General features: G+C 42.2%; 1 protein-coding gene across 9 annotated transcripts in view; it reads left to right on the plus strand.

Annotated features, from left to right (window-relative positions):
* The window catches only part of TRIP12 (thyroid hormone receptor interactor 12), a 1,052,161-nt gene that overhangs the window by 633,866 nt on the left and 402,768 nt on the right, over positions 1–15,527 (plus strand). For 6 of the 9 annotated variants that reach the window (XM_053709826.1, XM_053709829.1, XM_053709832.1 and 3 more), the window contains 2 exons: positions 1,043–1,196; positions 1,620–1,848. In XM_053709826.1, the coding sequence (XP_053565801.1) occupies positions 1,043–1,196; positions 1,620–1,848 (383 nt within the window). The remainder of the gene's footprint in view (positions 1–1,042; positions 1,197–1,619; positions 1,849–15,527) is intronic. The other 3 variants (XM_053709830.1, XM_053709831.1, XM_053709834.1) reach the window with 1 other exon arrangement.

Raw genomic sequence — 15,527 nt, forward strand, 5'->3', positions numbered from 1 at the left:
ACTTTTTCAAAGTTTTACAAATTTGATGTTTTTGCTTCGGCTAAAGCTGCTTTTGGAAGAAAGGTTTTGCAAGCTGTGGTGCCCTCAGAATAGGGTCCGCCTCCTTTTTACCCTCCCGTTTTTCATTCAGTGTCCTCTAGAACTTGGGTATTTGTTTCCCGTAATGAATGAAGCCGTGCACTCTCCTAGTATTAGATGGAAAACATAAATTATGCTTGCCTGATAATTTAATTTCCATCGTTACAAGGAGAGTCCACAGCTCCCACCCGGTTCTTCGTTGGGCGGACCAAAATTTCTTTGTTTTTTCTTCTGCCACCATTTACACCCTGATATTTCTCCTACTGTTCCTTGTTCCGTCGGCAGAATGACTGGGGGATGAGGGGAGTGGGGGGTGGTATTTAAGCCTTTGCCTGGGGTGTCTTTGCCTCCTCATGGTGGCCAGGTTTTGTATTTCCCACAAGTAATGAATGAAGCTGTGGACTCTCCTCGGAACGATGGAAATGAAATTATCAGGTAAGCATAATTTGTTATATATAATATATATATATATATATTTATATATATATATATATATATATATATATATATATATATATATTATATTATATTATATTTCTATGTGTGTGTATCTCTCTCTCTCTCTCTCATATATATATATATATGTGTGTGTGTTTGTGTATATATATATATATTTAGACTTTGCCATCTTTGTTCCTTTCTGTATTCTATAGAAATAATTAGGTTTGGAAGGATATAATCACTTGTGCTTCCGAGTCTACAAATATGTGCTCGACTTATGCCTGTTTGCTAGTAATAGACAACAAATTGTCTTATAAATATTTTTTAAGGATTCTTTGCTCATAAAGGAATCCTCAATACAAAATTGAGCTCCAAGTGGCACATTTCAGATAAAACTAAACAATTTTAAGTGTCACTTTTTCTGCCCCTCCCGAGAGGACAAAACATAGCCTAACATTTTGAGTGACAAAGTCTTTTGTTTCTATTCAAGGATTATCTCTCTGTTTTATATCTGTGTTCTCAGGCAGCCCATCAGGTTGGTGAGGATGAAATAAGTTTATCTACACTGGGGCGTGTTTATACTATTGATTTTAATTCTATGCAGCAAATCAACGAAGATACCGGAACTGCACGCGCCATTCAGAGAAAACCTAACCCTTTAGCCAATGCCAATACAAGTAAGTATTCTGAAGAAGCTCCATAATTTGCTTTTTTTACCATTAGTGTTTAGTGGTTGTCTCTGAATGAACATGTAATTTAATTATTGTAAATGAATGTCTCTGATTTTACAATTCCAGTGTTGCACTTTTTATACGTGCAATGATTTGTGATGGCCTTTATTGTGCATACGCTTTTTTTGTTAATGGGCCATCTCTTAAAAGAGGACATGAATTTTATGTTGCAGTACTTTGTTCTTTTCAGTCTATGCCATGTTATTGGACTTCAGTGACAGAACACACTGTTGGGTATACAGATTTCTTGGTTTCATTTGCTTCAGCACATTAACATTCTTTCAAGCTCCCCATAAGGCTGGTTACCGCCTAACTTCCATCACAACCATGCCAGTCACTCTTATCTGGTATTTCCTATTTCCTTTTTAGGCGGACATTCAGATTTAAAAAGAGATGACGCCAGAGCGCAGCTGATGAAAGAGGACCCAGAGCTGGCTAAGTCGTTTATTAAGACTTTATTTGGAGTCCTGTATGAAGTGTACAGTTCCTCTGCAGGGCCGGCAGTCAGACACAAGTGCCTTAGAGCAATCCTTAGAATAATTTATTTTGCGGATGCTGAATTGCTTAAAGACGTGTTAAAGAATCATGCAGTGTCCAGGTAAGAACCCCTGTGCTATGTAGAATCTCAAAATAATGAAGATATCTGAGAAACTGAAGTTGACAGTTTTATTTTAAATAGAAGAAATACTAATTGCAAAGTAATTTGTAAAAGATACACATACAGTAAATATACAAATAACCCTCATTTTAAATGTAATAAAGCTTAATCTGAAGTGTAAAGTAATATAAAATACAAAGCGAAAATGCAGCAAAACATTTGTGATTCAGTGCTATATTGCATTGGGCTTTTCTCTCCTTCACATACAGACATGTAGGGAATGCCTCTTGGAGAAGGTTAGCAAAATCTCCCTTATTAGAATCTTATGAGAGATCTCTGTGCTGAAGGATTGTTTTATATTATCTAATATGAGTGGAGAGCTTTAGAACATCAGTCCATTAGTCTTTATTAAAGGTTTGCCTCATCTTATTTGTGTCTACCTTAGGTAAGGGACAAAGTAACACCAACAGTATTTTTATTTATTTTCATGTTAAATTAAAAATTGCTTTACAGCAATGAATGAGTTTGTAAAACAGCACATTAAGAAGTCATTTTGGCTACAGACAAAGCTACACATAGAACCACTCAAAAACCAGAATGTTAAGGATGGCTGAAATTAGGTTACAATAAGTTTATCTTTAAATTTTGCCAAATGGCTCACAAGGATACAAATCTTCAATGGCAACTTAGTCATGTCCAGTATTTTTCATCTGTACTTACCAGTTAAAGGACTTTCCTAAAAATGTCTGCTGTAACATCTTTATTTCAGTTGCTTTATCCTTTGGAAAGACATACATCAGTAGAACTATAGTCTAGGTAGCAAACACAAAATGATGCCTAAATACTGCAAATGAATGGAATTAACATAATAGTTACAATTATGTTTTGTTTTTTACAGAAATATTAGACATTTTTTAGAGTCTTTTACTTAGTGTTGGTAAACTTTACATGTTTTAAAATCTGGTCAGGAATATAAGCAATATTTTACAGCAATTTTATTTGATCACTAATGAATATGCGCTGGCATGGAGAGTCTATGAATCCATTCAATTACTAGTGGTAATTAGACTCCTGGCCACCAGGAGGAGGGCAAAGAACCCCACAGCAAAGCTTTAAGTGTCCCTCCCACTTCCCATAATCCCCAGTCATTTTCTCCTACATTGGTGTGGCAAAGGGAGCACACAGCAAAAGCTGTCCATATAGTCCCCCCTCTGGCTCCGCCCCCCAGTCATTCTCTTTGCCTGCTCTGAACAAGTAGCATCTCCACGGGGATGGTAAAGAGTATGTGGTGTTAGTTGTAGTTTTATTTCTTCTATCAAGAGTTTATTTTAAAATAGTGCCGGTTTGTACTATTTACTCTACAACAGAAAGTGATGAAGGGTTCTGTTAAAAGAGGAGTATGATTTTAGCAACAGTAACTAAAATCCATTGCTGTTCCCACGCAGGACTGTTGAAACCAGAGAACTTCAGTTGGGGGGAACAGTTTGCAGACTTTTCTGCTCCAGGTATGACTAGTCTCTTTTCTAACAAGACATAGTAATGCTAGAAGACTGTCATTTTCCCTTATGGGATCGGTAAGCCATTTTCTTAGACTCATAACAGAATGAAGGCTTATAAATGGGCTCTATACTGGTTGACACTATTGTGGGCTAAATCGATTAATTTATATAATATTTATATGACTTTTGGAGTGTTTTGTGACTTTGAAACACTTTTGGGAACGTTTTTATTACGCCTGGCAGTTGTTTAGACACCTAATCTAGTCAGGAAGGCCCCTTCACTCTGGTATGCAGATGGAGGAGGCCTCATTTTCGCGCCTCAGTTGCGCAGTTACTTTTGGAAGCAGTGCATGCAGCTTCATGTGAGAGGGTCCTGTGGCCATAAAAACGATTTCAAGAAGGCTTATTTCTGTGGTGAATCACCCCCAAGGAAGGTAAAAGCTGCAGCAAAGGCGGTGGCAGGGACTGTAGTGGGTTTAAACTGGTAAATTGAACAATTAGCTCCGGTTTGCTCATTTAAGGGGTTAGAGACTTGAAATTTGGTGTGCACTACTTTCAAAGCATTAAGACACTAGGGTGCAAATTTCTCCAACATTGGTGTGTCCGGTCCACGGCGTCATCCTTACTTGTGGGAATATCTCTTCCCCAACAGGAAATGGCAGAGAGTCCCAGCAAAGCTGGCCATATAGTCCCTCCTAGGCTCCGCCCACCCCAGTCATTCTCTTTGCCGTTGCACAGGCAACATCTCCACGAAGATGGTTAAGAGTTTTTTGGTGTTTAAATGTAGTTTTTTATTCTTCTATCAAGTGTTTGTTATTTTAAAATAGTGCTGGTATGTACTATTTACTCTGAAACAGAAAAGGATGAAGATTTCTGTTTGTGAGAGGAAGATGATTTTAGCAGACAGTAACTAAAATCGATTGCTGTTTCCACATAGGACTGTTGAGATGAAGTAACTTCAGTTGGGGGAAACAGTTAGCAGACTTTTCTGCTTAAGGTATGACTAGCCATATTTCTAACAAGACCATGTAATGCTGGAAGGCTGTCATTTCCCCTCATGGGGACCGGTAAGCCATTTTCTTAGTCAAACAGAATAAAGGGCTTTATATGGGCTATAAAACTGGTAGACACTTTTATGGGCTAAATCGATTGCTTTATTTGGACATTTTATACATGTTTATGCTGATAATTCACATTTATAAACTTGGGGAACGTTTTTTAACGGCAGGCACTACATTAGACACCTTTTCCAGTCAGGGAGGGCCTTCCCAGTTGTAGGCTGAGCCTCATTTTCGCGCCATTACTGCGCAGTTGTTTTTGAGAGCAAGACATGCAGATGCATGTGTGAGGATCTGAAAGTAGCTGGAAAAGTTTCTAGAAGGCGTCACTTGGTATCGTATTCCCCTATGGGCTTGGTTAGGTCACAGCAAAAGCTATAGCTGGGACTGTATAGGGGTTAAATTTTTATTTTAAGGGTTAAAGCTCTGAAAATTGGTGTGCAATACTCTTAATGCTTTAAGACACTGTGGTGAAATTTTGGTAATTTTTTAACAATTCCTTCATACTTTTTCACATATTCAGTAATAAAGTGTTTTCTGTTTAAAATTTAAAGAGACAGTAACGGTTTTGTTTTAAAACGTTTTTTGTGCTTTATTGACAAGTTTAAGCCTGTTTAACATGTCTGTGCCTTCGGATAAGCTATGTTCTATATGTATGAAAGCCAATGTGTCTCCCCATTTAAATTTGTGTGATAATTGCGCCATAGCGTCCAAACAAAGTAAGGACAGTACTGCCACAGATAATGAAATTGCCCAAGATGATTCCTCAGATGAGGGGAGTAAACATGATACTACATCATCTCCTACTGTGTCTACACCAGTTTTGCCCACGCAGGAGGCCCCTAGTACATCTAGCGCGCCAATGCTTATTACCATGCAACAATATTTTATCCAAAATGCCTACATATCAGAGAAAGCGTGATTGCTCTGTTTTAAACACTGAAGAGCAGGAGGGCGCTGATGATAATTGTTCTGTCATACCCTCACACCAATCTGAAGTGGCCATGAGGGAGGTTTTGTCAGATGGGGAAATTTCAGATTCAGGAAAAATTTCTCAACAAGCTGAACCTGATGTTGTGACATTTAAATTTAAATTAGAACATCTCCGCGCACTGCTTAAGGAGGTGTTATCTACTCTGGATGATTGTGACAACTTGGTCATTCCAGAGAAATTATGCAAGATGGACAAGTTCCTAGAGGTTCCTGTGCACCCCAACCCTTTTCCTATACCCAAGCGGGTGGCGGACATGGTGAATAAGGAGTGGGAAAAGCCCGGCATACCTTTTGTCCCCCCCCCCTATATTTAAGAAATTATTTCCTATGGTCGACCCCAGAAAGGACTTATGGCAGACAGTCCCTAAGGTCGAGGGGGCAGTTTCTACTCTAAACAAGCGCACTATTATTCCTATCGAGGATAGTTGTGCTTTCAAAGATCCTATGGATAAAAAATTGGAGGGTTTGCTTAAAAAGATTTTTGTACAGCAAGGTTACCTTCTACAACCCATTTCGTGCATTGTTCCTGTCACTACAGCAGCGTGGTTCTGGTTCGAGGAACTACAAAAGTCGCTCAGTAGAGAGACTCCATATGAGGAGGTTATGGACAGAGTTCTCGCACTTAAGTTGGCTAACTCTTTTATTTTAGATGCCGCTTTGCAAAAATTCAGGGTTTGCAATTGTGGCGCGCAGAGCGCTTTGGCTAAAGTCTTCGTCAGCGGATGTGTCATCCAAGACAAAATTGCTTAACATCCCTTTCAAAGGTAAAACTCTATTTGGACCAGAATTGAAAGAGATTATCTCAGACATCACTGGGGGAAAGGGCCACGCCCTTCCACAAGATAGGCCTTTCATGGCCAAGAATAAGTCTAATTTTCGTTCCTTTTGCAATTTCAGGAACGGACCGGCCTCTAATTCTGCATCCTCTAAGCAAGAGGGTAATGCCTCACAACCCAAACCAGCCTGGAAACCGATGCAAGGCTGGAACAAGGGTAAGCAGGCCAAGAAGCCTGCTGCTGCTAACAAAACAGCATGAAGGAGTAGCCCCCGATCCGGGACCGGATCTAGTAGGGGGCAGACTCTCTCTCTTTGCTCAGGCTTGGGCAAGAGATGTTCAGGATCCCTGGGCACTAGAAATAGTTTCTCAGGGTTATCTTCTGGAATTCAGGGAACTACCCCCAAGGGGAAGGATCCACATGTCTCACTTATCCTTAAACCAAATAAAGAGACAGGCGTTCTTACATTGTGTAGAAGACCTGTTAAAAATGGGAGTGATACACCCAGTTCCAATAAAGGAACAGGGAATGGGATTTTATTCAAATCTGTTCGTAGTTCCCAAAAAAGAGGGAACTTTCAGACCAATTTTGGATTTGAAGATCCTAAACAAATTTCTCAGGGTACCATCGTTCAAGATGGAAACCATTCGAACGATTCTACCCACTATCCAGGAAGGTCAATTTATGACTACCGTGGATCTAAAGGATGCGTACCTACATATTCCTATCCACAAAGAACATCATCAGTTCCTAAGGTTCACCTTTCTGGACAAACATTACCAGTTTGTGGCCCTCCCATTCGGGTTAGCCACTGCTCCAAGGATTTTCACAAAGGTACTAGGGTCCCTTCTAGCGGTTCTAAGACCGAGGGGCATTGCAGTAGTACCTTACTTGGACGACATTCTAATACAAGCGTCGTCCCTGTCAAAAGCAAAGGCTCATACAGACATCGTTCTGGCCTTTCTCAGATCACACGGATGGAAAGTGAACAAAGAAAAAAGTTCTCTGTCCCCGTCAACAAGAGTTCCCTTCTTGGGAACAATAATAGATTCCTTAGAAATGAGGATTTTTCTGACAGAGGTCAGAAAATCAAAAATTCTAAGCTCTTGTCAAGTACTTCGTTCTGTTCTTGGTCCTTCCATAGCGCAGTGCATGGAAGTAATAGGATTGATGGTTGCAGCAATGGACATAGTTCCTTTTGCACGAATTCATCTAAGACCATTATAACTGTGCATGCTCAGACAGTGGAATGGGGATTATACAGACTTGTCTCCAACGATTCAAGTAGATCAAAAGACCAGAGATTCACTCCGTTGATGGCTGACCCTGGACAATCTGTCACAGGGAATGAGTTTCCGCAGACCAGAGTGGGTCATTGTCACGACCGACGCCAGCCTGGTGGGCTGGGGTGCGGTCTGGGAACCCCTGAAAGCTCAGGGTCTAAGGTCTCGGGAAGAATCTCTTCTCCCGATAAACATTCTGGAACTGAGAGCAATATTCAATGCTCTCAAAGCTTGGCCTCAACTAGCAAAGGCCAAATTCATAAGGTTTCAATCAGACAACATGACGACTGTTGCATATATCAATCATCAGGGGGGAACAAGGAGTTCCCTGGCGATGGAAGAAGTGACCAAAATAATTCAATGGGCGGAGGGTCACGCCTGCCACTTGTCTGCAATCCACATCCCAGGAGTGGAAAATTGGGAAGCGGATTTTCTGAGTCGTCAGACATTTCATCCGGGGGAGTGGGAACTCCATCCGGAAATCTTTGCCCAAATAACTCAATTATGGGGCATTCCAGACATGGATCTGATGGCGTCTCGTCAGAACTTCAAGGTTCCTTGCTACGGGTCCAGATCCAGGGATCCCAAGGCGACTCTAGTAGATGCACTAGTAGCACCTTGGACCTTCAACCTAGCTTATGTATTCCCACCGTTTCCTCTCATTCCCAGGCTGGTAGCCAGGATCAATCAGGAGAGGGCTTCGGTGATCTTGATAGCTCCTGCGTGGCCACGCAGGACTTGGTATGCAGACCTGGTGAATATGTCATCGGCTCCACCATGGAAGCTACCTTTGAGACAGGACCTTCTTGTTCAAGGTCCATTCGAACATCCGAATCTGGTTTCCCTCCAACTGACGGCTTGGAGATTGAACGCTTGATTTTATCAAAGCGTGGGTTTTCAGATTCTGTAATAGATACTCTGATTCAGGCTAGAAAGCCTGTAACTAGAAAAATTTACCATAAAATATGGAAAAAATATATCTGTTGGTGTGAATCTAAAGGATTCCCATGGAACAAGATAAAAATTCCTAAGATTCTATCCTTTCTACAAGAAGGTTTGGAGAAAGGATTATCTGCAAGTTCTCTGAAGGGACAGATCTCTGCTTTATCTGTTTTACTTCACAAAAGGCTGGCAGCTGTGCCAGATGTTCAAGCATTTGTTCAGGCTCTGGTTAGAATCAAGCCTGTTTACAGACCTTTGACTCCTCCCTGGAGTCTAAATCTAGTTCTTTCAGTTCTTCAAGGGGTTCCGTTTGAACCCTTACATTCCGTAGATATTAAGTTATTATCGTGGAAAGTTTTGTTTTTGGTTGCAATTTCTTCTGCTAGAAGAGTTTCAGAGTTATCTGCTCTGCAGTGTTCTCCGCCCTATCTGGTGTTCCATACAGATAAGGTGGTTTTGCGTACTAAGCCTGGTTTTCTTCCGAAAGTTGTTTCCAACAAAAATATTAACCAGGAAATAGTTGTACCTTCTTTGTGTACGAATCCAGTTTCAAAGAAGGAACGTTTGTTACACAATTTGGACGTAGTCCGTGCTCTAAAATTTTATTTAGAGGCTACTAAAGATTTCAGACAAACATCTTCCTTGTTTGTTGTTTATTCTGGTAAAAGGAGAGGTCAAAAAGCGACTTCTACCTCTCTTTCCTTTTGGCTTAAAAGCATTATCCGTTTGGCTTATGAGACTGCCGGACGGCAGCCTCCTGAAAGAATCACAGCTCACTCCACTAGGGCTGTGGCTTCCACATGGGCCTTCAAGAACGAGGCTTCTGTTGACCAGATATGTAAGGCAGCGACTTGGTCTTCACTGCACACTTTTGCCAAATTTTACAAATTTGATACTTTTGCTTCTTCGGAGGCTATTTTTGGGAGAAAGGTTTTGCAAGCTGTGGTGCCTTCCGTTTAGGTGACCTGATTTGCTCCCTCCCTTCATCCGTGTCCTAAAGCTTTGGTATTGGTTCCCACAAGTAAGGATGACGCCGTGGACCGGACACACCTATGTTGGAGAAAACAGAATTTATGTTTACCTGATAAATTACTTTCTCCAACGGTGTGTCCGGTCCACGGCCCGCCCTGGTTTTTTTAATCAGGTCTGATGAATTATTTTCTCTAACTACAGTCACCACGGTATCATATGATTTCTCCTATATATATTTCCTCCTGTCCGTCGGTCGAATGACTGGGGTGGGCGGAGCCTAGGAGGGATCATGTGACCAGCTTTGCTGGGACTCTTTGCCATTTCCTGTTGGGGAAGAGAATATCCCACAAGTAAGGATGACGCCGTGGACCGGACACACCGTTGGAGAAAGTAATTTATCAGGTAAACATAAATTCTGTTTTTGCATTTGTGAATTAAGGGTTTTTCTTTATGTATAAGACTGCAATCAGAGATGCTGGTCTGACTAGACAGGTGCACATCACTCACTAATTAGAAAACACACCCTCTAGAAGGGAGGTAAATGTTTGTATGTTAGTTTGTTAGGTATAAAAGGCAGAGGTAGGTTTGAGAATTATTATATGCCTGATGAAACGGTTTGTAAACTGAGAAACGCGTTGCAAATATTGGGGGCCACATTGTTAACCCCTTGATCCACCTGCTACAACAAACCTGTGTGTTGTATTTTAATTTATGTTTTTAATAAATTAAATTTTTTTAAATCATCTGTGAGTGGATCTCTCTACCTACCTTCTGCCTGACACTTTACACGAGAGATAATCCTAACATTTGGTGCAAGTTTACTCTGGACTATTGTACCTACTACCTCACAGCATTCGAGACTGTGCCTTGGGGTGAGCTGCCACACCTGCCTAAATCTGCAGCCTGTTCCTACCAGCACATTGGTGGGCTTTTGGAGTATGTGAGTACCCATTTTATGTCCAGTACAATTTTGCTGTTTATACTCTTAATGGTCTGCACATGTAGTGCTCCTCTTCTGTGTTTCCATTAATTTTCCAGCATCACATCATTGAGAGCGTGACTGAATGGGTGAGCTGTCACACCTTTATTAATCTGCAGCCTGTCCCTACCAACACATTTGGCTATCTTTTGATTTCATTGTGTTTTCACCTGACGATACATCATATGAGGCGCCCCTCTGTTCTTCTTCATTTTTTATAGTTTTACCTGGACTTGCCAGTGAGGAGGAGGCAGCCACCACTTGAAAACAGCAAGGACATTGCATTTTGTTTTACATGTCAATGGTGTCGTAAGAATCATTTTAATTTGCATACAAGATTTATTTCTATGTTTGTTTCTCCAACATAGGTGTGTCCGGTCCACGGCGTCATCCTTACTTGTGGGATATTCTCTTCCCCAACAGGAAATGGCAAAGAGCCCAGCAAAGCTGGTCACATGATCCCTCCTAGGCTCCGCCTACCCCAGTCATTCTCTTTGCCGTTGTACAGGCAACATCTCCACGGAGATGGCTTAGAGTTTTTTAGTGTTTAACTGTAGTTTTTATTATTCAATCAAGAGTTTGTTATTTTAAAATAGTGCTGGTATGTACTATTTACTCAGAAACAGAAAAGAGATGAAGATTTCTGTTTGTATGAGGAAAATGATTTTAGCACCGTAACTAAAATCCATGGCTGTTCCACACAGGACTGTTGAGAGCAATTAACTTCAGTTGGGGGAACAGTGTGCAGTCTCTTACTGCTTGAGGTATGACACATTCTAACAAGACGATGTAATGCTGGAAGCTGTCATTTTCCCTATGGGATCCGGTAAGCCATGTTTATTAAGATAGTAAATAAGGGCTTCACAAGGGCTTATTAAGACTGTAGACTTTTTCTGGGCTAAATCGATTCATTATTAACACATATTTAGCCTTGAGGAATCATTTATTCTGGGTATTTTGATATGATTATATCGGCAGGCACTGTTTTTGACACCTTATTCTTTAGGGGCTTTCCCTAATCATAGTCAGAGCCTCATTTTCGCGCCGGTATGGCGCACTTGTTTTTGAGGACAGCATGGCATGCAGCTGCATGTGTGTGGAGCTCTGATACATAGAAAGGTCTTTCTGAAGGCATCATTTGGTATCGTATTCCCCTTTGGGCTTGGTTGGGTCTCAGCAAAGCAGATTCCAGGGACTGTAAAGGGGTTAAATATAAAAACGGCTCCGGTTCCGTTATTTTAAGGGTTAAAGCTTCCAAATTTGGTGTGCAATACTTTTAAGGCTTTAAGACACTGTGGTGAAATTTTGGTGAATTTTGAACAATTCCTTCATACTTTTTCGCAATTGCAGTAATAAAGTGTGTTTAGTTTAAAATTTAAAGTGACAGTAACGGTTTTATTTTAAAACGTTTTTTGTGCTTTGTTATCAAGTTTATGCCTGTTTAACATGTCTGAACTACCAGATAGATTGTGTTCTGACTGTGGGGAAACCAAGGTTCCTTCTCATTTAACTATATGTATTTTATGTCATAAAAAAATTTAGTAAAAATGATGCCCAAGATGATTCCTCAAGTGAGGGGAGTAAGCATGGTACTGCATCATCCCCTCCTTCGTCTACACCAGTCTTGCCCATACAGGAGGCCCCTAGTACTTCTAGTGCGCCAATACTCCTTACTATGCAACATTTAACGGCTGTAATGGATAATTCTATCAAAAACATTTTAGCCAATATGCCCACTTATCAGTGAAAGCGCGACTGCTCTGTTTTAGAAAATTCTGTAGAGCATGAGAACGCTGATGATATGGTTTCTGAAGGGCCCCTACACCAGTCTGAGGGGGCCAGGGAGGTTTTGTCTGAGGGAGAAATTTCAGATTCAGGAAACATTTCTCAACAAGCTGAACCTGATGTGATTACTTTTAAATTTAAGTTGGAACATCTCCGCGCTCTGCTTAAGGAGGTGTTATCCAATTTGGATGATTGTGATTATCTGGTCATTCCAGAACCACTATGTAAAATGGAAAAGTTCTTAGAGGCCCCGGGGCCCCCCGAAGCTTTTCCTATATCCAAGCGGGTGGCGTACATTGTTAGTACAGAATGGGACAGGCCCGGTATACCTTTAGTACCTCCCCCCATATTTATAAAATTGTTTTCCTATAGTCGACACCAGAAAGGACTGATGGCAGACAGTCCCCAAGGTCGAGGGGGCGGTTTCTACTCTACACAAGCGCGCCACTATACCCATAGAAGATAGTTGTACTTTCCAAGATCCTATGGATAAAAAATTAGAAGGTCTGCTAAAGATGTTTGTTCAGCAAGGTTCCCTTCTACAACCAATTGCATGCATTGTCCCTGTCACTGCAGCCGCGTGTTTCTAGTTTGATGAGCTAGGAAAGGCGATTATTAGTAATTCTTCTTCTTATGAGGAGATTATGGACAGAATTCGTGCTCTTAAATTGGCTAATTCTTTCACCCTAGACGCCACCTTGCAATTGGCTAGGTTAGCGGCGAAAAAATTCTGGGTTTGCTATTGTGGCGCAGAGCGCTTTGGTTAAAATCTTGGGCAGCGGATGCGTCTTCCAAGAACAAATTGCTTGACATTCCTTTCAAGGGGAAAACACTCTTTGGCCCTGACTTGAAAGAGATTATCTCTGATATCACTGGGGGCAAGGGCCACGCCCTTCCTCAGGATAGGTCTTTTCAAGACCAAAAATAAACCTAAGTTTCGTCCCTTTCGCAGAAACGGATCAGCCCCAAGGGCTACGTCCTCTAAGCAGGAAGGTAATACTTCTCAAGCCAATCCAGCCTGGAGACCTATGCAAGGCTGGAACAAAGGAAAGCAGGCCAGGAAACCTGCCACTGCTACCAAGACAGCATGAAATGCGGGCCCCCGATCCGGGACCGGATCTGGTGGGGGGCAGACTCTCTCTCTTCGCTCAGGCTGGGGCAAGAGATGTTCTGGACCCTTGGGCGCTAGAAATAGTCTCCCAAGGTTATTCTCTGGAGTTCAAGGGGCTTCCTCCAAGGGGGAGGTTCCACAGGTCTCAGTTGTCTTCAGACCACATAAGATGACAGGCATTCTTACATTGGGTAGAAGACCTGCTAAAAATGGGAGTGATTCATCCTGTTCCATTAGGAGAACAAGGGATGGGGTTCTACTCCAATCTGTTCATAGTTCCCAAAAAAGAGGGAACGTTCAGACCAATCTTAGATCTCAAGATCTTGAACAAGTTTCTCAAGGTTCCATCGTTCAAGATGGAAACCATTCGAACACTTCTTCCTTCCATCCAGGAAGGTCAATTCATGACCAAGGTGGATTTCAAGGATGCGTATCTACATATTCCTATCCACAAGGAACATCATCGGTTCCTAAGGTTTGAATTCCTGGACAAGCATTTCCAGTTCGTGGCGTTTTCTTTCGGATTAGCCACTGCTCCTAGGATTTTCTCATAGGTACTAGGATCCCTTCTGGCGGTGCTAAGACCAAGGGGCATTGCTGTAGTACCTTACTTGGACGACATTCTGATTCGAGCGTCGTCCCTTCCTCAAGTAAAGGCTCACACGGACATTGTCCTGGCCTTTCTCAGATCTCACGGATGGAAAGTGAACGTGGAAAAGAGTTCTCTATCTCCGTCAACGAGGGTTCCCTTCTTGGGAACTATAATAGACTCCTTAGAAATGAGGATTTTTCTGACAGAAGCCAGAAAAACAAAACTTCTAGACTCTTGTCGGATACTTCATTCCGTTCCTCTTCCTTCCATAGCGCAGTGCATGGAAGTGATAGGTTTGATGGTAGCGGCAATGGACATAGTTCCTTTTGTGCGCATTCATCTAAGACCATTACAACTGTTCCTGCTCAGTCAGTGGAATGGGGACTATTCAGACTTGTCTCCGAAGATACAAGTAAATCAGAGGACCAGAGACTCATTCCGTTGGTGGCTGTCCCTGGACAACCTGTCACAAGGGATGACCTTCCGCAGAACAGAGTGGGTCATTGTCACGACCGACGCCAGTCTGATGGGCTGGGGCGCGGTCTGGGGATCCCTGAAAGCTCAGGGTCTTTGGTCTCGGGTAGAATCTCTTCTACCGATAAATATTCTGGAACTGAGAGCGATATTCAATGCTCTCAAAGCTTGGCCTCAGCTAGCGAGGGCCAAGTTCATACATCAACCATCAGGGGGGAACAAGGAGTTCCCTAGCGATGGAAGAAGTGACCAAAATCATTCTATGGGCGGAGTCTCACTCCTGCCACCTGTCTGCTATCCACATCCCAGGAGTGGAAAATTGGGAAGCGGATTTTCTGAGTCGTCAGACATTGCATCCGGGGGAGTGGGAACTCCATCCGGAAATCTTTGCCCAAGTCACTCAACCGTGGGGCATTCCAGACATGGATCTGATGGCCTCTCGTCAGAACTTCAGAGTTCCTTACTACGGGTACAGATCCAGGGATCCCAAGGCGGCTCTAGTGGATGCACTAGTAGCACCTTGGACCTTCAAACTAGCTTATGTGTTCCCGCCGTTTCCTCTCATCCCCAGGCTGGTAGCCAGGATCAATCAGGAGAGGGCGTCGGTGATTTTGATAGCTCCTGCGTGGCCACGCAGGACTTGGTATGCAGATCTGGTGAATATGTCATCGGCTCCACCATGGAAGCTACCTTTGAGACGAGACCTTCTTGTTCTAGGTCCGTTCGACCCACTCCAGCTGACTGCTTGGAGATTGAACGCTTGATCTTATCAAAGCGAGGGTTCTCAGATTCTGTTATTAATACTCTTGTTCAGGCCTGAAAGCCTGTAACCAGAAAATTACCACATAATTTGGTATATCTGTTGGTGTGAATCTGCAGGATTCCCTTGGGACAAGGTTAAGATTCCTAAGAGTCTATCCTTCCTTCGAGAAGGATTGGAAAAAGGATTATCTGCAAGTTCCTTGATGGGACAGATTTCTGCCTTGTCTGTGTTACTTCACAAAAAGCTGGCAGCTGTGCCAGATGTTCTAGCCTTTGTTCAGGCTCTGGTTAGAATCAAGCCTGTTTACAAAATTTTGACTCCTCCTTGGAGTCTCAACCTAGTTCTTTCAGTTCTTCAGGGGGTTCCGTTTGAACCCTTACATTCCGTTGATATTAAGTTATTATCTTGGAAAGTTTTGTTTTTGGTTGCAATTTCTTCTGCTAGAAGAGTTT

This window comes from Bombina bombina, chromosome 4 (genome assembly GCF_027579735.1).
Source record: "Bombina bombina isolate aBomBom1 chromosome 4, aBomBom1.pri, whole genome shotgun sequence".
Lineage (NCBI taxonomy): Eukaryota > Metazoa > Chordata > Amphibia > Anura > Bombinatoridae > Bombina > Bombina bombina.